General features: G+C 36.1%; 1 protein-coding gene across 1 annotated transcript; it reads left to right on the top strand.

The window, feature by feature from the left end:
- Window positions 1-1,448: 1,448 nt before the first annotated feature.
- Window positions 1,449-20,483, top strand: CCT4 (chaperonin containing TCP1 subunit 4). Its single transcript, XM_077134335.1, has 14 exons — window positions 1,449-1,733; window positions 4,597-4,649; window positions 5,601-5,690; window positions 10,373-10,481; window positions 11,096-11,238; window positions 12,908-13,029; window positions 13,343-13,475; window positions 14,689-14,828; window positions 16,089-16,185; window positions 16,268-16,378; window positions 16,489-16,619; window positions 16,752-16,986; window positions 18,245-18,358; window positions 19,989-20,483. The coding sequence occupies exons 1-14, from the start codon at window positions 1,607-1,609 to the stop codon at window positions 20,001-20,003; spliced, it is 1,620 nt and encodes a 539-aa protein (XP_076990450.1). The 5' UTR covers window positions 1,449-1,606; the 3' UTR covers window positions 20,004-20,483.
- Window positions 20,484-22,974: the final 2,491 nt, after the last annotated feature.

The following is a 22,974-nucleotide window of genomic DNA, read 5'->3' as shown; positions in this document are numbered from 1 at the left end:
TTGGCTTCTGTCACATGGTAATGTACATGGCGGCCTCTCCCAGCCTCTCACTTAGTTCCACTAACTTTCTGCTTATGGTTGCTCCAGCTGTGGCTTTCACTGTGTCTGAATTCCCTTCTAATTATAAAGGGTTCTAGTAATAGGACTAATATCCCACCTTATTGAGTTCAGTATTAATAGTTAATACCTCACCTTAACTAAAAGTTCCTACTTACTATGGGTTCACACCCACAGGAATGATTTAAGTTTAAAAACATGTTTTTCTGAGTATATAGCTCCAAACCACTGCACAGGGCATCCAGGAAGCTTCGTTTTCCAGTGCTAATATCCTGGTGATGCATGCAAAAGCACCTTTTTTTTTTTTCACATGGGCAGGCACAGGGAACCGAACCCGGGTCCTCTGGCATTGCAGGCAAGCATCCTTGCCTGCTGAACCACCATGGCCCCAAAAGTACCTTTTGATTACAGGATTCAGTACTTGCAACAGTAGCCTTTCAGGCTATGGCAGGCATTCCGCACTTTATGGGCACACAGTAATTACTTCTGAATGAACTTCTCCTGTGTAAACTTCCGTACTCACTTGATTGGAGACAATATAGTAGTAAAGGAGCCTAGAAGTTTATAGCATGGCCTCTGGAATCATTGCCTTGCATTGGAATAGTGTTTCCATCTTCTTACTGGTTTACCTTTGGCTTCAGTTCCTCATCTGCTAAATAAAGATAATGGCACTCAATTAATTGGATTTTTCATAGGACTGCTGGGAGGATTAAACAAGATAAAGCACGTAAACGATTTAGCACTGTGCCCAACATATGATTGTGGAGGATTAAACAAGATAAAACATGTAAACGACTTAGCACTGTACCTAACACATAATTGTACTAAATAATCGTTCGCGATTTTAACACTTAGGCTCCCTAAAATCAGGTGGCTATGTTATATAGGAATTATCAGCGGAAAAGGAGAGTTCTAGTTAGTCTAGATTTAGCAGGCAATCATAGCTCCATAACTAGGTCTTTTGTACTTAAACAGGTTTATTTAAACCTCTATCTACCACCCAGTATAAATCAATGTGAGACAACCAACCCCCATATGCAAAGCAAAGAAACCATCTAGCCAAATATCTCTCTTCCGACTCCCTTTCACAATGAGTAAAACAGAATAAAAATTCAGGTCAGGGAGGTTGGCAAAAGCCAGTTCCGCCACACCCACTAGATGAAAGTTAACGGAGGGGACCTCACCGCTAGAGAAGGGTGGGGAGATAGGAGTGTCTCCAGCATTCGCCTTTAAAATCTCTAGTTATCATTTCTGCCTCGCCCGAGACCGCCCATAGCGCCTCCGGCCCCAATATCTCGGACCAACACCCCACCCCTCTGCAAGCTCGGGAACTCACGGTGCGCAGTCTTTTCGCCTGGCGCGCGGCGGGCAGCCTTCAACGTCATGTCCGCGCCGCGCCTCAGGCAGGCCCCCTACTCCTCCTCGCGGCGCCGGCGCCGATTTCTGGAAGGTTCGTCAAGACCGTGGGTGCACACCGTTATTCCGTTGCCTGCAGGAATCCGCGTCCATCCGACCTTCCCGAAGCCGCACAGATCCAACCAAGCTTGCCATGCCGGAGAACGTGGCTCCCCGGAGTGGGGCGCCTGCTGGGGCTGCCGGCGGCCGCGGGAAGGGCGCCTATCAGGACCGCGACAAACCGGCCCAGATACGTTTCAGCAACATTTCCGCGGCCAAAGGTATCGCTCTCTGGGTCTGTCTGGTCTTGTGCGGGTTATTGTCCGTTTTCTTTTCCTTCTAGTCGTTTTCGATTGGCCTCCCGGTGGTTGAAACTTTGCAGAGGTCCTTTCTGTTTCCCCCCGGTAATATTCGAATTCTAGTAAGGAGGCTTTTGGACTTGATTTATTTGGGTTTTAGTCCCCCGTGATTTTTCATCCTGGGGTGTGCGTCATTCATCGCTTGGTCGCAGAAAACGGTTCGGTCTTGAGTATCGAGGCCTGCGTGTCCCTTGAGATCTGACACTTAAGAGTTGTCGTTTATCTACTTTTTGGATTCACTGGTAGAATATTGTTTGCACATTTTTCAGTTCTCTTGCTTGTTATAAAAACACCTTTTAAATAAGTTTGCCTTGGCACAGCTATTAAGAGGAGTTTGGGTAAACTGCATCTTCTTTGGGGCGGGGCCCATTTTACCCCCGCAGTGGTGATCGATCGTGGAGTGGAAAGGACCCCGAAACTTGGTCGGTAGTGTTTGAGTATAATCATGGAACGCTACATTGCGTGTGCAAATTCAAGAAACGTGGACAATTACTGGTTTTCGTAAAACAGTTTGGCGCATGGTGGGAATGGAGAAGATTTGAGTTTTATTCTCTGCTTCATTACTTCCTAGCTTTGTAAGTTTTAAGTGTTTCACCTCCGAGCCAAGATTTTCTCATTTATAAAATTGAGAAGGAAAATGTTTGCTTTTTAGAGCTTGATTAAGAAGAAGTCGAGCTTAAGTAGGAGAGCGAGGAAGGAAGATGAAGACAAAGCTTTTAAGATCCTGCTCAGGACGATTATTAAGAAGAGTGGGTATTTTATTTGGGTATGTGAGAAATGAGATTGAAAAGGTAGTTTGGGCTCACATCTTGAAGGTCAGGGTGTCTGATTAATCTTCAGCTTTAACAATTCTTCCGTAGAATGAGATGGTAGCTAACTTGTAGGGTTGCTATGAGGGTATAAATGAGATAATTTTTTTTTTAACTATGTATGTAAATACGATTTTGCAGTTACTTGAGGTGATCAGCCCAGGTGACTGGGAGGTGATGATATTAAAAGGAATAGGTAACACAGTAGGAAAGACGGTAGAAGAGAAAATAATAGTTTCTAATTCGGGCTAATGAATTGAAGGTATCAGAAAGATGAGATGCATGGATTTAGAAGTCATTTGCAATTTCAGGACAGAATATACCTGGAATTAAACATTTGATAGACATTTTCTGAGGACCATACTTGAAGGCATAAAATTAGATTTATTAAACTAGAAGATGTTGAAAGATAAACTCTGGGAGGCAAAGAGATTTTCAGTATGTTGGCAGATTATCAATAAGGAAGACAGAGAATGGGAGGTTTAGAAGAGAACCCTTAGAAACTGCCAGTACATAGAGAATTGAAACAGGATAAGAGAAGTATGAGTGTAGGAAGGAAAGACCACCTAAATTATCTTTGAACCTGACTCTTATTAACATATGTAAGAAGAGCTCTGAGAACAAAGGGGCACAAATAGTTTTTCCAAGTCAGACAAAATCCTTCAAGCTAATCAGAAAAGTTGCTGCCTTATGCATCTTTAGTTTAAATTCAGGGAGCCAGTTTTTTGTTTCGGTATTACCAAGAGATATAGATAATAGTGCCATTTGTGGATAATGTTAAACACAAACTCACAAAAGTAGTAGTAGTTTATTACTATCCAGCAAAAGTCATTTAAGAGACACTATTGAATATACAGTATATTAAACCACATTCTGAAATATAAGCAATCTAAAATCGTATTTTTATGTTTTAGGCAGTATGTATCTCTGTATCAAGAGTGTTCACATTGATAGGACATTCTTAAAATGGATTGGTCTGCTTATAGAATCACGGCCATATGGGTCTGCTAAAATCCCCTGAAAGTGTAATGTTGACTGGATAATTAGGAACAGCAACCCAAAGTTATGGAATAATTATATAGAATATAAATTTTAATGTATACCTAATATTTCTCTTTAAAATTCTTAAGTTTTTATGTATGTTCCTACCATATGGGGGAAAGCGTTATCCGAGTTGTGGAGTATACAGAATTAATTAGGGCATAATCTCTGCAGTATGATTGTGGGGCAAAACGGTGTGTGAGAAAGGGGAAGATTTAATCGTTTATCCTGGACTTGTCAAAGAAAAGGGACTGGGGTATTGTTCATCAGTTTCAGTTTCTCCTGGGAAGTGATTGGAAGTGTATTAGTACAATAGAAATTATCTACAAGTAATAAGAATATGACTTGGCGGTTTGGGGGTTTTTGTTTGTTCTGTCAAAGAGTGTTTTGCTCTACAGCATTTTCAGAAGTTGTACCACTACTATTTGCTCTGTTGAAAGTCTTAATGTTGATTTTTTGAATGTGGGCAATCTATATACCAGGTGCTGGAACCACATTAGTGAACAAAACAAAGTCTTTTGCCCTCAGAGATTATACTGTATTTGAGGGAGACAAAGTGAACAAAATAGTAAATTACTTAGTCTGTTAGGAAAAGCATGGCTTTTCCTATGCTATTTGGCCTTTTTTTAAAATTTATCTATTATTTTTTATTTTAAGAAATGGAGGAAATAATCCAATCTTCAGTAATCAAAGTTTGTTCTGCCTTAGGGAGGGCACACATACTATGCACATTGGCTTTACAAAACAAAGCTGAAGCATTATACATTTAATAGGAGCAAAGTAATTCTGTTTCCAGTAGATTATCATATAATGAATTTTTCTTTAGCGTCACAATGAACTATTGTGCACCATATTCTAATAAGGACAGTTTTTTTGAGAGGAAAAATACTTCGCTCTTTGAAGACTCTTGATTTCTTTTTTCCTTCTGTTTACAGCTGTTGCTGATGCTATTAGAACAAGCCTTGGACCAAAAGGAATGGATAAAATGGTAAAAAAAAAAGAATGATTTATTTTTTACTGAGCACTACTGTCAGCACTACAAGATTTGATGTAGAGATAAGATGTGCTGTTTAAAAAGTAAAAAGTATTAGGAGAGGTACTGTGAAAATTCAGAGGAGGGAGATAATACTTTGGGATGGGCAGGACTTAACTATAATTCATATTTTATAGTTTAATGCTTTTTGAACAATTGCAGGCATAAGCAAAAGTAGTTGCATGTTGTCTAATTAGAAAGTACAGTAAGATTAGGTTTTCAGTACTCAAAGTGCAATGTTCCTTATTAATGCAGTTCTGTGACCTAATAGATCTGTGGGATTTCAGCTCTATTTCTCGCTTTGGTTGACTGGCAGCATAAAACAGATGCATTCCAGTAACTTTTGTATAATACACCCTCAAATTCAGTGCTAATTAACACCTAAAATGGAAGATAAGAAAACAATATATGGAGGTTTGTATAGCAGAAATAGAGATGGCTATTCCCTCTGCATGTTCTAAAATCTGTTTCTGTTAATAATGTCATTGTCATACGTTCAGAACACTATGAAGTTAATGTATTGATTATTAAGTATTGTGTTCACTACAGTACATGGTGCTTTCTTTTTGGGAATCCATGGGGGAAATTGCATTTCTACTTATTAATATGAAATGAATGACAGTGATTCTTTATAGTATTTCTACCCTTTTTTTTAAAAAAAAGCACTTAGTTCCTTCACTTTTGAGGACCTGGAACAGAGCCAGTTACTTTGATTGGACTGTTACTACATATTCTTAGGTGATTGTGCTAATGTAAGGGAAGAGGATTTGATATTAGGCACTATACATACTGAAGTCATCAATTTCTGTACTGAGTGTTAAATTTTAATTGAGGTTTTATGATGTCACATTAATGTTTAGCAAAGAAAACAAAACTTTTGAAATATAACTTTAAAAAACTTTACAGATTCAAGATGGAAAAGGTGATGTGACCATTACAAATGATGGTGCCACGATTCTGAAACAAATGCAAGTTTTACATCCAGCAGCCAGAATGGTAAGTATAATTTTAGTTGATATGTGTGTGTGTTTTAATGTTTGCTAAGCAATTAAATATGTGTTATTTGATCACAAGATATTTAAACATGGTGAAATTTTTTTTTCCTTATGCTAAACAGGTATATATTTAGGACACATTGTGTGCCTGGCAATGTGCTCTTCATTGTGGGGGTATTGATAAAACATGAATTGCCTTGTACACGGGAATGTGCCATACAGTTGGAGCAGATATAAACTTGTACTGTTTTAGTACAGATGATTAGTTCAGGGAGTATTAAATGAAAGAGATAAAATAATTTGTATTGTGCACAAAGTAAATCATGTGTCTAAACTTTGTTTTAAAAAAAAAAAATTACCAGTTCACTCAGGATCATAATAATGATACTGGTGTCAACTGAGAAGTCACCATATCAGCAAAACAAATGTCATAGAAAGAAATTCCTGCCAGAGTACCTTTTAATTACGTAAAGATTACATTAAAGGTGAGTCAGTATCATGGATACTCGATGAATGCAGGTGGCTGAAAGATGCACTGACAGAGAAGTAGATTTGTGAACGATGGTGTATATTTACGAATGAAGGTTGTGCTGCTACAAAAAGGAGCAAAGTCGTGAGGCATGCAACAGTGTGAATGAGCATGTGGGACATTTGGTCAGAAAATAATCCAGAAACAAAAGAACAACAACGGTATGGTCACCTTTAGAAATTGCTTACAGGAAAACGGGCCTGGATTGTAAGCTTTTAGAGCAGAAACATTAAGGCCGGAGTGGTGATTATTATTTCTGAATTTTGAGAGGCAGTTTTATATATGTAACCTGATATTTAGGGATAAAAACAAAGCCAAACAGGTTGGGGTTAAAGTAATTCAGAACATAGGGGTAAGGAAGACAGTGTCTGTATTTTAGAACCACACATATTCTTGAAGACCAGTGGAAGAACGATTTATTTGGTCTGGAAATGAAATTTTCTGTCGTGCATAATCTTATTCAACCTGTCTTATAGCTCATTTTAATAGCTGAAACACAGGGAGCACAGAATAAGAAAGAGGTCCTTTAATCCTGTGTAGATTATTGTAATGCCTGAAAACATCCTAGCATGTATCAAGCAGATAATCAAAAAGTATTGGCAAGTCCCCTGAGGGAGGGAAGAAAGAATATGGAACTACTAAACCTTATCATCAAGGAATCCCCTGATACTGTGCCAAACTTTTCGGACACCCAAATCAGTAGGCAGTGCCCTCAATCATGAAGCTTACTCTTGTGAAACTTATGTAGGTAGTGGAGAAGCTTAGACTACCTATAGGCATGCCTGAGAGTTACTTCTGGAGGACCTCTTTTGTTGCTCAGATGTGGCCTCAGTGTCTCTAAGCCTAACTCTGCAAGTGAAATCGTTGCCCTCCCCCCCATGTGGGCATGACATCTAGGGGTGAAAGTCTCCCTGGTGACATGGGAGATGACTCCCAGGGATGAATCCAGATCTGGCACCATAGGATCAACAACTCCATCCTGACCAAAAGGGGGAAAAGAAGTGTAATTAATAAAGTGTCAGTGGTAGAGAGAGTTCAAATAGTGCCAAGAGGCTACTCTGGAGGTTGTTTTTAGCAAGCTTCAGTTAGACCTTGCTACCTATCATAATCTGCCAGCCCCCAACCAGGATCATTCCAGCCAATCCTAAAGAACACCTAGGGTAATACATAAGATGCCACAAGGGTTCCAGGTACTAGAGTAACATTCCAGAAACCTAAAATCTCCAGATGGTTCCCTGATCCAGATAAGTCCTGAAACCTAGCCCAGCCACCCCAGAACATCAAATGGTTTCATCTCCCTAACCCATATTAGTCACAGACCCTTCCAGTATGAAAAATTTAGAATGGCCATAGCCCAGATACCCCTAAAGAGAGGCATGGAAAGATCAAAGGTGATGGTGGAGTTATACAAAGAAGATAGGATATAACAAATGAATATGAATGCTGAATCATTAAATTGATATCTCTTTTAGTCTCCAGTATTTTAGAACAGCTAAAAGTAAAAACCTAAAATTCTGGAATTGTAACCCATGTCAAACTCTGAAATATGTTCTATAACTAATTGTGCTGTGCTTTGAAATTTATAGGTTTTTTGTTTATATGCTCTTTTCCCACAAAAAAAGAAAGGAAAAAAGTCGATTGTTGTGATAAAAAAAAATTTAAGCCCTCTAGCCTCCTGTATTCCAGAGTTGAAGGAAAAATCTGAGAGGATTGTATGGTAGCCCATTACAAACTCTGGGATCTGTCCTGTAACCACTTGTTGAAGAGGTCTTTGAAAACTACTGTTTTTTTTATTTCTTTGCTTTGTATATATGTTACTATACAATTTTAAAAGTTTTTTTTAAAAAAGGTGAATCAGAATATGCCCATACAGGTTCCAATTAAATGAATTTGCAAAGGCTCCAAAGTAATACTTTTTCCTCATGTGGGATGCCTCATTTCATAAACTTATAGCAACATTTCTTTCGTGTAGCAGGAAAAATAGTAGCCCACGTCTGCACTGCAAATCATAGTTTAACCTCTTTTGGAGAAAGTATTTATGTAGAATTTTGTGTACTATTAATATATTGGTTCTTATTTTAAACAAAACCCAAGGTGAACAACAAATTAGAAAGAAAATTGAGAACTTACACTGCTTTTTTTTTTAAGAAATAAAAAGAAAACAAAAAATTCATCCATACCATACCCCTCACCGCTTCTTTTTTAAATTTATTTTTATTTTTATGTATTAATTTAAAAAATTAACAAACAAAATATAACATTAACATAATCAGTAATTCACAATATCATCACTTAGTTGCATATTCATCATTTCTTAGAACATTTGCATCCATTCAGAAAAAGAAATAAAAAGACAATAGAAAAAGAAATAAAACGAAAACAGAAAAAAAAATTATACCTAACATACCCCTTACCCCTCGCTTTCACTGATCACTAGCATTTCAAACTAAATTTATTTTAACATTTGTTCCCCCTATTATTTATTTTTATTCTATATGTTCTACTCGTCTGTTGACACGGTAGATAAAAGGAGCATCAGACACAAGGTTTTCACAATCACACAGTCACATTGTGAAAGCTATATCATTATTCAATCATCAAGAAACATGGCTACTAGAACACAGCTCTACGTTTTCAGACAGTTCCCTCCAGCCTCTCCATTACAGAAGTAGGTGATATCTACTCAATGCCTAAGAATAACTTCCAGGATAACCTCTCGACTCTGTTTGTAATCTCTCAGCCATTGACACTTTTGTCTCATTTCACTCTTCCCCCTTTTGGTCCAGAAGGTTTTCTCAATTCCTTGATGCTGAGTCTCAGCTCATTCTAGGGTTTTTCTCAATCCCTTGATAGTGAGTCTCAGCTCATTCTAGGATTTCTGTCCCACGTTGCCAGGAAGGTCCGCACCCCTGGGAGTCATGTCCCATGTAGACAGGGGGAGGGTGATAAGATTGCTTGTTGTGTTGACTGGAGAGAGAGGCCACCATACCCCTTCCTTTCATTGATCACTAGCATTTCAGTATACTAAATTTATTTAACATTTGTTCCCCCTATTATTTATTTATTTTTACTCATCTGTCCATAGGTAGATAAAAGAAGCATCAGACACAAGGTTTTCACAAGCACACAGTCACATTGTGAAAGCTATGTCATTATGCAGTCATCTTCAAGAAACATGATTACGGGAACACGGGTCTACATTTTCAGGTGGTTCCTTCCAGCCTCTCTGTTACGCCTTAACTAAAAAGATGATATCTATTTAATGCTTAAGAATAACCTCCAGGATAACCTCTCGACTCTGTTTGGAATCTCTCAGCCATTGACATTTTATTTTATCCCATTTCTTTCTTTCCCCTTTTGGTCGAGAAGGTTTCCTCAGTCCCTTGGTGCTGAGTCCCAGCTCATTCTAGGATTCTTGTCCCATGTTGCCAGGAAGGTCCACACGTCTGGGAGTCATGTCCCACATAGAGAGGAGAGGGCAGTGAGTTCACTTGTCGTGTTGGCTGAGAGAGAGAGAGGCCACATCTGAGCAATAAAAGAGGTTCTCTTGGGGGTGACTCTTAGGCCTAATTTTAAGTAAGCTTAGTCTATCCTTTGCGGGGTTAAGTTTCATATGAACAAACCCCGAGATTGGGTACTCACCCTATTGCTTTGGTTGTCCCCACTGCTTATGAGAATATCAAGAATTCTCCACTTGGGGAAGTTGAATTTTCCCCTTTTCTCACCATTCCCGCAAGGGGACTTTGCAAATACTTTTTTATTCACTGTTCACATCCTTCTGGGATTTATCAAGGCATCACTCTGGACAAACCTACAAAATCTCATACCCTACTCAAGGTTCCAGTACTTATGGTGTTCAGTTAAGCTGTCCACATAAGTTATATTAGGAAATGCACTAGTCAAAATATAAATTTTGGACCAAATAAACATTTTTTTTAGTCTCACATATAAGTCAAAGTTGTAAAATAATTACCATCTATTTTCAACACTTTGCATTATTGACATTCCTTTAGAAAACTAACACTTCTAATGTTAATAAGGCTCAGATTCTTTTGGTGACACTGATGAGAAGGCCTTTGGTGTGATATTTGAATTAGATCTTTTCAGGTATACTCATTTTTCGTTGGGCATCTTAGCATGTTCTTTTCATTTAGCTGGTGGAGCTGTCTAAGGCTCAAGATATAGAAGCAGGAGATGGCACTACATCAGTTGTCATCATTGCTGGCTCTCTCTTGGATTCCTGTACCAAGCTTCTTCAGAAAGGTTGGTAGGACATAGGATATACAATATTACTAAATAAAAAAGGTTTTTAAAGTTATTAAGTAGAATGGATATAAATTTAATTTGGAGTAACTAATCGTTACCAGGAATTTTTAGATTAAATTTTATCTTCTATAGTATGAATTAGAAGAACTTCTTTCTATTCTGACTTATTTCAGGCTTCTTTTTGAATGAAACTGGATAAGATTTTACTGAAACATTGTGTTTTTCACGAATAAGTGGTGGTGTGTTACCAATCTTAGACTTTGAATGAGAAAGGTGATTTGGGAGAGAAAATACAGGTGCTTGCTTTTGCTTACTCATAGTAACTCTCCAGCAGTTCCGCCTTTTACTTACTATGTACAGAAATGATGTTTTGAAAAGTTTAAGATTTTAACTTTACCCTTAAGTATCGCATGAATGTGTAGTTCATCTGTTTAAATGGAAGTTATTTGAGTCCACGTTAGCCATAATGAGCAATTAAGATTTTTCAAGCCATTATCTTTAAAACTGAAGTATGAATTAGTTTGTTGTTAGGAAGTGTAACAATTAACATTTTTGTCTTGTCAAATATGAAGTTTATCTGTTAAAATTAAATTGATTTTCACAAATGACAGGGATTCATCCAACCATCATTTCGGAGTCATTCCAGAAGGCTTTGGAAAAGGGTATTGAGATCCTGACTGACATGTCTCGACCTGTGGAACTGAGTGACAGAGAAACTTTGTTAAATAGTGCAACCACTTCATTGAACTCAAAGGTAATACAAGTATTGAGAGATTGTTGTCAAATTACAGTTTAAGATACATTAGAACTGTAATTCTTACGTGATTCTTGATTTTACACAGTACTTCTCAAAAGCAACTGGAGGGCAGGCCACGGTGTCTCAGTGGCAGAGTTCTTGCCTGCCATGCTGGAGACCTGGGTTCGCTTCCCAGTGCCTGCCCATGTGGGGGGAAAAAAAAGCAACTAGATAAGTAATTCGTGTAGCTGGATTTATTTAAGTAAGGTTATGGTATGAAATGAGCTACAAGGCTAACAAGGAGGGGGGATGGTTAGAATATTTTGTGTAGGATATTTATGCATCCCTGTTAGAAACCTGTCCGTCTCCCAAATCGGTAAGACTGCCATAGAATCTCTGGCTATATAACTAAATGTTTTTTTTGTTTGTTTTTTAAATCTTTATTTTTTATTCTAGTAACATATATATGCTCTAAAATTTCCCCTTTTAATCACATTAATGTGTGTAAATTCAGTACTATTAATTGCACTCACAGTGTTATCATCACCACTATCCATTTCTAAATTTTCTGCAGTTGACCCAAATAGAAATTCTGTATAAATTAAGCATTAACTCCCCATTCCTTATCCTCAGCTCTGGTGACCTGTATTCTAGATTCTAATTTTGTCTGACAATATAGCTTTATAGGTTTTATTGAATATTTAGTGTTGCAAGAATTCTAAATCCTTTGCGTTTATTACCTCCTTCAAGACTTTCAGGTTAGTAGTAGTAGGATCCTGTTTAACAGATGGAAAACTGGGTCTAGAGAAGTTAACAAAAAAAAACGCCATCAATAAGACATAGAGCTGGGTTTTGAACCCAGGACAGGCCTACCTATCCACAGTGTCTCCCTTAACCACCAATACCTATAATGCTTTTCTTATTTATCAAACTTAAAGCAGTGATGTACTTTTACATTTCTTAGGAACTTTAGTCGTCTGTTTTCTGTCATGTCCTGCATCAACCCCAGTTTTTCTTTTCCATTTATCTACTTTAAATCTTTAAATATTAAGAGCGCTAGATAGTTTTAATGATGTTAAGTAATATTATCTTCAGGGTCCCCCAAAATAATAGAGACAATGTAGCATAGTGATTAAAAGTACTGGTCAAAAAGTCTAGACTGTTTGAATTCAGTGCTGACTTCACCACTTAATTAGCTGTGTGACTTTGGGATCATTATTAAACTCTGCTTCAATTGCTTTATCTAAAGATAAAGTAAGCTAATGTATGGAAAAATGCTAAGACTACTGCTTGGCACATAAATTCTTAATAAATGCCATTAGCTCTCTTTACCAACTCCTCAGTATTGGGTGCATATATAATATTGATATCCTGTTATGCATTAATTTTAGATAGGAACCTCCACATAAAATTAATTTGGTGCTTTATTATGTTACTTATGAAACTTATAATCAGACATTCCCACCTACTATTAATAAAAGAGAAAAGCAGGTATACATAGTTTTATTTGTGTCCCTGGAGACTGACAACCTGATTGGAAGAGTCAGTTTATATGACACATTTTTTCATGTGTTCTCACTCCCCTCCTCAAAGTGATCATGATTTATTCTTGAATTTATTATCATTAAAGAACTAGGATTTTTTCTACTGTGAAACTAACTTTTATTTTTTTATTAACTCTGTCTAGGTTGTCTCTCAGTATTCAAGTCTCCTTTCTCCAATGAGTGTAAATGCAGTGATGAAAGTGATTGACCCAGCCACAGCTTCTAGTGTAGATCTTAGAGATATTAAAATAGTTAAGAAACTTGGGTAAGCATCTTTAATTATAATTTTCATGAATAAAAATTAATTTTGAAAATAAACACGTCAGTTGCCAAAAATAAACTAGAAGAAGAGAAACGCTTTCTTTTTAGTTTCTTTTTCATGAGAACCCTGTATTAACGTGGAAATGTGTTATGATGGGAAGGCAGTAGTATCATGAAAGAGGACCAAGACTGGGGCACTAATAAATGTGAGTTAGGTAGAAGCACATTTTATCAGACTGTTTTTTTGGTCTGTTAGTAATCTAAATTTCCACCCCTCAGCTCTCCCCAACTTGTTCCTTTTTTTTTTTTTTTTTTAGTGGAACAATTGACGACTGTGAATTGGTGGAAGGGCTGGTTCTTACCCAAAAAGTGGCAAATTCTGGCATAACTAGAGTTGAAAAGGCTAAAATTGGGCTTATTCAGTTTTGCTTATCTGCTCCAAAAACAGACGTAAGTAGAATCCAACTAAATTGGTTCCCTGTTTGTGTATTTAACTTTCTAGTAACACTGTTGTTCATCATATTAAAAAATGAAAATGCTGATGCTGGGAGCACTAGAAATTGCGGAATACTAAAGTGTACAAATTTGTAATCTCAATTTTGGATGTTCATTGAAATTGAGCTTCAGTAGCTTCTTTCATATTTAAATAACAACTAAGAGTATGTATGAAGTAAACAAATTAAATTATGTGAAAAAGGTATTTTGTAAGTGGCATTTTCAGATCCTTTCTAGCTCTCACCCCTTCCTCCAGTAATAACATGTAGATCTTTTTTTTCTGCATTTGCACAAATAAAACATTAAGCCAGTTTGTTTAATATCCATACTCTGAAGGAATTCCTTCTTATTTAATATAGCCCCATATCTATTAGTCACAGTCCCTTTCTCTAAAAGGGTAATTATCTAAGTCACCTCACTTAGATTTGCTTGCATTTTACTTGACACTAGCATACGATTAGTAGTTTATTTACCAAAAGTATACTTTAGGGGGTGCGGGGGTAGTTCAGTGGTAGACTTCTCACCTGTCATGCAGGAGATCTGGGTTCGGTTTCTGGCCCATGCACTTCCCAAAACAAACAAGAGAAACCAACAAAAATCAAAGAAGCCAAACAAAAAAAAATTCAACAAATGGTGCTGCAATAATAAGATACATGGAAAAAGAATGAAATGTTACCACGCCGTATAGCATGCAAAAAAAAAAGTGAACTTTAGACTATACAGCAATAAGTGTTTTGTAGGTGTTTCATATAAACAAGCTCTGTTTTGGATACCTCCTCTTAGAATACCTGCTTTTATAGCAAGCCATAGAATAAAAAGGATGCAACTTAAATTATTCAGTAATACACATACTTGTTTGTATGAAGAGGATTTACATATTCAGTAAATAAAATAATTATTTTAACTTTTTTTGGTGTTTTAAAGAAATGTACTTGTGAAAATCTGTAAAAACAGCAATGTGTATAGTTGGAAGTAAAAAAACCTCCAGTGTTATGTATGGTATATAAATATATAGTCTTTCCAGACCTTTTCCTGTATATGTCTACATTGTTTCTTTTTGGGGTTGGATTTAACACTATACATGCTGTTTTCACTTTAAAAGTTTTTTTACTTTTTCACTTAAAAACTCATAGTGCAAATTTTCAGTATACTATTTTTTTTTTAACAGATGGATAACCAAATAGTGGTTTCTGACTATGCCCAGATGGACCGAGTACTGCGAGAGGAAAGATCCTATATTTTAAATTTAGTGAAGCAAATTAAAAAAACAGGCTGTAATGTTCTTCTCATACAGAAATCTATTCTCAGGTGTGTGTTAGTATTTTGTTCATCCCTTAGTGATAATTGATTTTGACTGCCCACTAGCAGGTTTTTAAAGAAACATTTGAGGTGGGTAAACCACAAGAAATCGAGAATAAATCTACATTTTGCGGCATGATTTTATTTGGATAAGCCCTCTAAAGTTGGTTCTGTTCTTCCATTGTAATAATTTAATGTGGGATATAAAATTTTTTTAGACCTAGTTCCTAAGTATCAAATAATGCCTGTTGCTTTTTAAAAGCTAAATACACTTGATTTACAATGAATTAGTTTTAAAAGAGGCATTTATTTAAAGGCAAATGCAATGGCCTGCCTTGGAATTTAGAAGTTCTTTTCTGGAATACTTTGGATAGCCTATGGATTGAAATAATTCTCCAGAATTTAATGGATCTATTTTTTAAGTTTAGTATGTTTTCTTATAATAGGTAGATACCTTCATATTTATTCCATTGATATGCCAAAAACTACTGTGGATGTTCACTTTATGTAGTCCTTGATAAAGAATTGGAATATTTTGTTCTACTCCCAAGTTTTTTAATAGTTAGTAACCTTGAGTAAATTTTTTCTAAAACTCACTTTACTTTCTATATAGAAGAGATAGTAATATCCACCCTTCTCTTTTAAAAGGGTTGTTGGGGGCGGGCCGCGGTGGCTCAGCGGGCAAAGTGCTTGCCTGCTATGCCGGAGGACCTCGGTTCGATTCCCGGCCCCAGCCCATGTAACAAAAACGGAGAAACAGAATACAATAAAAACAAGAAAAATGTTTAAAAATGTTTCCCTTTCTTCCTTCCTTCCTTCCTTCTATCCTTCCTTCCTTCTCTCTGTCTTTCCTTTAAAAAAAAAAAAAAAAAAAAAGGGTTGTTGGAAGGAATGTTCCAGGTAAATTGTGGGAAAGTATGAATTTGTAGAATCTGAATAGTTCATACTTCCTTTTAAATTTGTGAAATATAAATTTCACTTATCAGAGATGTGTTCATTTAGCATTAAGTAAAATGGTGACATCATTTTCTTACTGTATGTTCTACAAATAGGGCAATGGGCATTTTAATAATATCAATTATAAATTTAAAAATTTAGAGCTCTTAAGTTTGGTAAGCTAATATATTTAAAGCATTTCCCATCACAAATAATTTGAGGGAGAAGCCATCTATGCAAAAGTAAGATCATTAAAACCTTAAGAACAGTAAGTAGTACAGCAAAAAAAAATTTGTGTATAACATTGACATAATCACTGATTTTGTATTTTAGAGATGCGCTTAGTGATCTTGCATTACATTTCCTCAATAAAATGAAAATTATGGTGGTTAAAGATATTGAAAGAGAAGACATTGAATTCATTTGTAAGGTAAAATATTCTTAATATCTGTATATGTGGAAATGTCCAGTAGTCAGATGTCTGAAAATTTGTAGTTTTTGCTTATTTCCAGACAATTGGAACCAAGCCAGTTGCTCATATTGACCAGTTCACTACTGACATGCTGGGTTCTGCTGAGCTAGCAGAGGAAGTCAATTTAAATGGTTCTGGCAAACTGCTAAAGGTAATAATATTATAATTAAACTTTTTTTTTGCCTTGGCATTTTGTTGTCATTGCTGTTGTTGTTTTTAACCCTTACTTTAAATACTTAGTTTTGGATTTGTTTGTTAAAGATTACAGGTTGTGCAAGCCCCGGAAAAACAGTTACAATTGTTGTTCGTGGTTCTAACAAATTAGTGATTGAAGAAGCTGAGCGCTCCATTCATGATGCCCTATGTGTTATTCGCTGTTTAGTGAAGAAGAGGTAAAAGAAATTACTGAGTAACATTTTGCCATTAAAACTTGTGTTTTAACTATTACTAAGACATAAATCAGAAATTATTTAAAGTAGCCTTTGGTTGGATAAAATAAGCTAAAACGTATTTGTGAATTTCAGAGCTCTTATTGCAGGAGGTGGTGCTCCAGAAATAGAGTTGGCCCTGCGGTTAACTGAATATTCACGAACTTTGAGTGGTATGGAGTCCTACTGTGTTCGGGCTTTTGCAGATGCTATGGAGGTCATTCCATCTACACTAGCTGAAAATGCAGGCCTGAATCCCATTTCTACAGTAACAGAACTAAGAAACCGGCATGCTCAAGGAGAAAAAACTACAGGCATTAATGTCCGAAAGGTAATTTAATCTTTAATTATTGCAGAAAAATGTTGAATAAATATAAAACTATTAAAAATTTCATAATTATCTATTGGATAAAATACTTTGTAATTAAAAGTAATCTTGGATTTAAGTAATGGGATTTACAGATTAATTATGCATGCCATTGAGTGAAAATGAAAACAGTGCTTCGAGTGGGAAGGATTATTAACTGCCACTTACTGGCCTTGAGGCATTTAATTAGCAAGTTACTGAAATATTCTGTGCTTCAGTTTGCCATTTGTAAAAATAGTGACAGTTCATAGTTCACTCTAAAAGCTGTTGGGATTAAGTGTGTTACTAATTAGAAAATTCTTAGGATAATGCCTAGCATATAGTAAACAATATGTAAGTATTAAACATTGCTGCTGCTATGAGTTCCAATTAGTATAGTCATGTGAATTAAACACAGAGAATAGTAATAGTCTCTTTTTTATTAATGTTTAATTGAAAAGGTAAATAACACAATGGAAAAAAGTCTTAGAGTCCAAGATGATATTTTCTGAATAGTATAGAATGCCAGAGGGGATGGTGCTGTCTGGTAAGGAAAAGGTTTGTGAACGTGAAAGTTTGGTTGGTAGGGGATAAGGACATTTCAAGTTGGGGAGCAATGGTTTACTGGTGAGAGGGACCAAGAAGTTATTCACCTTGTCTAGAGTAGAGGTTATATGTTAATGTAGTATTCTTTAAGGTTAGAAAACTCAGATAAAAGCAAGAGTGAGAAGACCCTTGAGTTTTGAAGCAGGTATGGGTTTTGATTTTGTTTTCTTGTCCTCAGGAGCTGGGAGTCGTTTACATTTTCTAAGCAAGAGGCCAAAGTGATGAAGAGTGGTTAAGAAGGGTATTTGGGGTCAGATACCTTTTATGGCCATCAGTAGTAATCCTGGGATAAAAGAAGCTAGGATAGTAGCAGTAAGAATTTCAAAAGTGATAAAAGTGCGAAATATAAAAGAAGAACAGAACACAATTAGTAGACCAGACTACTATGATTGTCTACAAACTTCTGCTAGGATTTTAAAAATAAAGGATACTAGAAGTTGTTTTGGAGTTAGAATTGGGGACATCCAGCATTAATGCAGTTCTTCCATATTTCAGTTGAAATGTAACCTACAAATGTAGGGAAGAGCTTCGAGTATCTTATTCTAAACTGACTACACTAAGGTAAAATTAGATTGGAAAATTTCTAGAGAGAAATAGTGATGACACACTAGTTGCTGATGTGTATACTCCTTTGCAGGGTGGAATCTCCAACATTTTGGAGGAACTGGTTGTCCAGCCTCTGTTGGTATCAGTCAGTGCCCTGACCCTAGCAACTGAAACTGTCCGGAGCATTCTGAAGATTGACGATGTGGTAAGTATATATACAGATTACAAATTTTAAGTTTCCCTACAAGGTCAGAAAGGCATATATTTACTTGAAAGGTTTTTTGTTTGTTTGTTTGCTTGGTGTTTTGGTTTTGTTTTTGAAAAACTGTTAGTTTGCTAATCATCAGGGTTTAACAGTTCATACTTAAAATTTTTTTTCTCATTTGTAAAATGGAAATAATTGTCTTAAGTATCTTCCAACTTTAAAATTGTGCCCGTACAGATTTGTTTTTTTTTTTTAACATTTTTATTGACGTATTTATTCACACATATACAGTCCCTACATGGTATACAATCAGTGGCTTACAATGTCATCACATAGTTGTGTATTATTCACCATGATCATTCTGGGGGACATTTTTATCACTCCAGAAAAAGAAATTTAAAAAAAAGGAAGAAACTGATACATCCCATACCCCTTACTCCTTCCTCTCATTGACCACTAGTATTTCCATCTACCCAATTTATTTTACTCCTTATTCCCTCTATTATTTCTTTATTTATTTTATCCATATTTTTTTTACTCATTCTCATACCCTGGATAACAGGACACAAGGTTTTCACAATCACACAGTCACATTATAAAAGTTATATCTTTATACAATCATCTTCAAAAATCAAGGCTAATGGAACACAGCTCAACAGTTTCAAGTACTTCCCTCCAGCCATTCCAATATATCATAAACTAAAAATGGTGAGCTATATAATGCATAAGAATAACTGCTAGGAAAACCTTGTGACCCTATTTGAAATCACTGAAACTTTATTTTGTCTCATTTTTCTCTTCCCCTTTTTGATCAAGAAGGCTGTCTCAATCCCTTGATTCTGGATCCTGGTTCATCCCAGGGATTCTGTCCCACATTGCCAGGGAAATTTACACCCTTGGGTGTCATGTCCCACATAGGGGGGCGGGCAGTGAGTTCACCTGCTGAGTTGGCTTAGAGAGAGAGTCCACATCTGAGCAACAAAGGAGGTTCTCTGGGGATGACTCTTAAGCATAATTAAAAGTAGGCTTAGCCTATCCTTTGCAGGAATGAGTTTCATAGGGGCAGACCCAAGATCAAGGGCTGGGCCTATTGATATGCTTGTCCCCACTACTTGCGAGAATATAAAAAATTCTCCAAATGGGAAAGTTGAATATTTCCCCCTTTCTCCTCAGTCCCTCAAGAGAATTTTGCAAATACTTCTTTATTCAGTCTCCACATTACTCTGGGACATATTGGGACATCACACTAATGTGGATAAACCCACAAACTCTCACACAGTATTCAAGATTCCCTGTACTTGAGGTGTTCAACTATAAACTGAACACAAGTTAAATTAGGTAATGTGCTACCCAAAATAGAAATTTTGCACCAAATAAGCATCTTTCCCTTTGGTCTCCCACAGAAGTTGAAGTTTTAAAATATGGGTGGTATCATCCTTTACCCAGTATTCTGATCTACCTTAGTCGTATCTAGATCAGCATCCTTCATATCTCTAGTTAAAGTGTGATTCCTTTTTCAGCTTTTAAATAGTTCCTGTATTGGGTACTGCTGACCTTCATAACTTCATAATTCTAATTCTGAGTGTCAGTTTCTGTACAACTTTTGAAACATGAATTTTTCTCTTACCAGGTGAACACTCGATAATCTGGATAAACTGGCTGACTGGCCAGTGTTAGTAGAGCTGGAGTGGAAGAAGATGACCTTGATCTTCCTTGTTATTTGAAAGATTGTTTCCTCTATGAAATCCTGGGCTTGGGCTTCCAGTTGACATTTGGTTTTGGAATTGTATTGACACATTTAATGAAAATATTAAATATTTGGTTTCAAACGGCATAATTAACGTATTGCCCCTGTTCGGTATCCTGCTCTTCCTGATACTCTTGAAAAACCTATATATGGAGGAATAAAAAAAACCGTGTTGATTTACCTTAACGTTTGGCTACTCCAGCCCTAAACCTGGGTACATTCCTTACTTTGTACTCTATTTGGGCATTTTTCCATTTCACTGGTTTAACTTTTTATTGTTGTTGTTGTTAAACAGTATTCAAAAGGGAAAAATAACCCATCAGCCTCATCAACCTTGATAAATCCCTATTGGCATAAAAATATCAACCTAAATGATAACACTGTTTGAAGTATATTATTATCACAGGCTGTTTGCTCAAGAATAACCAATTGTGTGAATTGGGATTCCTTCTACAAATAAAAGTATATACATATGCCTAGGAAAACTTAATTTGTATAAAAGGGATTAACTAACATGTCTTGTTTTAAACATCTTTATTGCCACACCCTCTTCCGAACACCATCTCACCGTCAATAGTGTAAAATGTCCTAATTGGTATTTGCCCTTGATTTAGCCAACTAATACATAGGGATCTTTTAAAAACTTGTCAGGAACTCTCTTTCATGGTTTTTGATCGTCTTGATAAAGGCCAGAACTTTAAGGTAGCCACACTTTGAACCTACGCAGTTAGATACTTCATCCTCCTCCTTGAATATTTCACAAGGAGTGTTAGGAAAGCTGCTAGGGCCTTACCACATCTGTGAGATTTCTGCTAACCAGTCTGAACCTCGTTTTGTATATATGATGGAACTAGTGGTATTTAAATTTGGCAGATAATTAGCTTAATATTTCTTAATTATCTGCAGTTATTCTTCACTTTAATGGGTTATTAAGAGCTTGCTCTAAAATAGGCTGTGGAATTTTTCTGGGTGCCATAAAGCAATTGAATCAGATATGCCAAAAGAATACTTCCATAATCCAAATTATTAATATTTAAGCATTTTATTTAGCACAGAGTTCTGTGCTTAAAACATTTTTTGCTTAAACATAAAATAGTTAACATAGAGCTGGCAGTGTTAGTTTAGGGAGTGAAAGAGCAAATGAAAAAGCTCTAAGTAGGAGTTGATAAAGTTTAGTTACATAATTTTGAATCAATGAAAGGGAAATTTGTCCTACTAAAAGCATACAAAACATGCTTTTAATGAATGAAAGGGGATATGTAAATGATGGGGCTGAGGTTTCACATTTTTTTCTCAAATGCTATTTATTCCCCACCCTCAACTTACTACAAAATTCTCAAATATGTACAACAATTTAAGGAGTTGTACGAATACCATATATGCCTCACCTAAATTTGACAGTTATTAACTTTGTTATACAGTTCTGTAACATGACATTCATAGCTAGAAATTACCACACTGCAAAATTGTGCAACAGAAACCATAGCACTTTTGGGGAAAATGAGGTGACCCCCAAAAATGGAGCTAATAAAATGGTAACTTTTTCATATATGTTAAATGGTAAGAAAATACGTAACATACTACATTAAATAGGGCGTTTTACCTTGAAAAGCAACTGAAGTTTGCTTCTGTGAATGGGTGTTGGTACTTTTGCAGCTCATGAGCTACCAGGTGGTAGGAGGAGAGTTATCTGCCCCTTGACAGAAAATTGTAACATCAGATGTGGATAGGTGTGGCTCAGGACAGAGTGAACTGAGATGGATGTGTGTTTTGTGTGCTCATACACAGTTCAGGTGGGTGCATTTTACCTGTATTCACCTATTCTTGGGGGAGAAAATCCCAAGCAAGTGGAAAATTAGTGTTCAAATTGCTCACTAAGGTATCAGTTGCTTTGGAATGAATTCATGTTTTCAAAATGCATTGTAGTAAAACTTATCTGTATAGATACTGTTCACCGTTGAATCATTTGAAAGTAAACTGCAGGCTTGAAGCTTTGTAATTATTCAAACATGCATGTTTTGCAATTTTCAAACCTAGGAAATCAATTCTTTAATGTCTAATATTCAATCTATGTCTTTCCCCAGAATGATTTTTTTAGCTTTTGTTTTAAACCAAGATCAATTTGTTCTACAAATTGCATTTAGTTGTTAAAATCTTTTCAGTGTTTAAGGTGTAATCAAGGCCTTTTTTTTTTAATTGATTAACAGAAAAAAAAAGAAATTAACACAACATTTAGAAATCATACCACTCTACATATGCAATCAGTAATTCTTAACATCACATAGATGCATGATCATCGTTTCTTAGTACATTTGCATCGGTTTAGAGGAACTAGCAACACAACAGAAAAAGATATAGAATGTTAATATAGAGAAAAAAATAAAAGTAATAATAGTAAAAAAAAAAACCTATAGCTCAGATGCAGCTTCAGTGTTTTAACATGATTACTTTACACTTAGGTATTATTGTGCTGTCCATTTGTGAGTTTTTCTATCTAGTCCTGTTGCACAGTCTGTATCCTTTCAGCTCCAATTACCCATTATCTTACCCTGTTTCCAACTCCTGCTGGACTCTGTTACCAATGACATATTCCAAGTTTATTCTTGAATGTCCATTCACATCAGTGGGACCATACAGTATTTGTCCTTTAGTTTTTGGCTGGACTCACTCAGCATAATGTTCTCTAGGTCCATCCATGTTTTTACATGCTTCATAAGTTTATCTTGTCTTAAAGCTGCATAATATTCCATCGTATGTATATACCACAGTTTGTTTAGCCATTCTTCTGTTGATGGACATTTTGGCTGTTTCCATCTCTTTGCAATTGTAAATAACGCTGCTATGAACATTGGTGTGCAAATGTCCGTTT

The sequence above is a fragment of the Tamandua tetradactyla genome, chromosome 17, assembly GCF_023851605.1.
Source record: "Tamandua tetradactyla isolate mTamTet1 chromosome 17, mTamTet1.pri, whole genome shotgun sequence".
Lineage (NCBI taxonomy): Eukaryota > Metazoa > Chordata > Mammalia > Pilosa > Myrmecophagidae > Tamandua > Tamandua tetradactyla.
The sequence above is the reverse complement of the archived record's forward strand: the minus strand, read 5'-3'. Positions and strand labels throughout refer to the sequence as shown.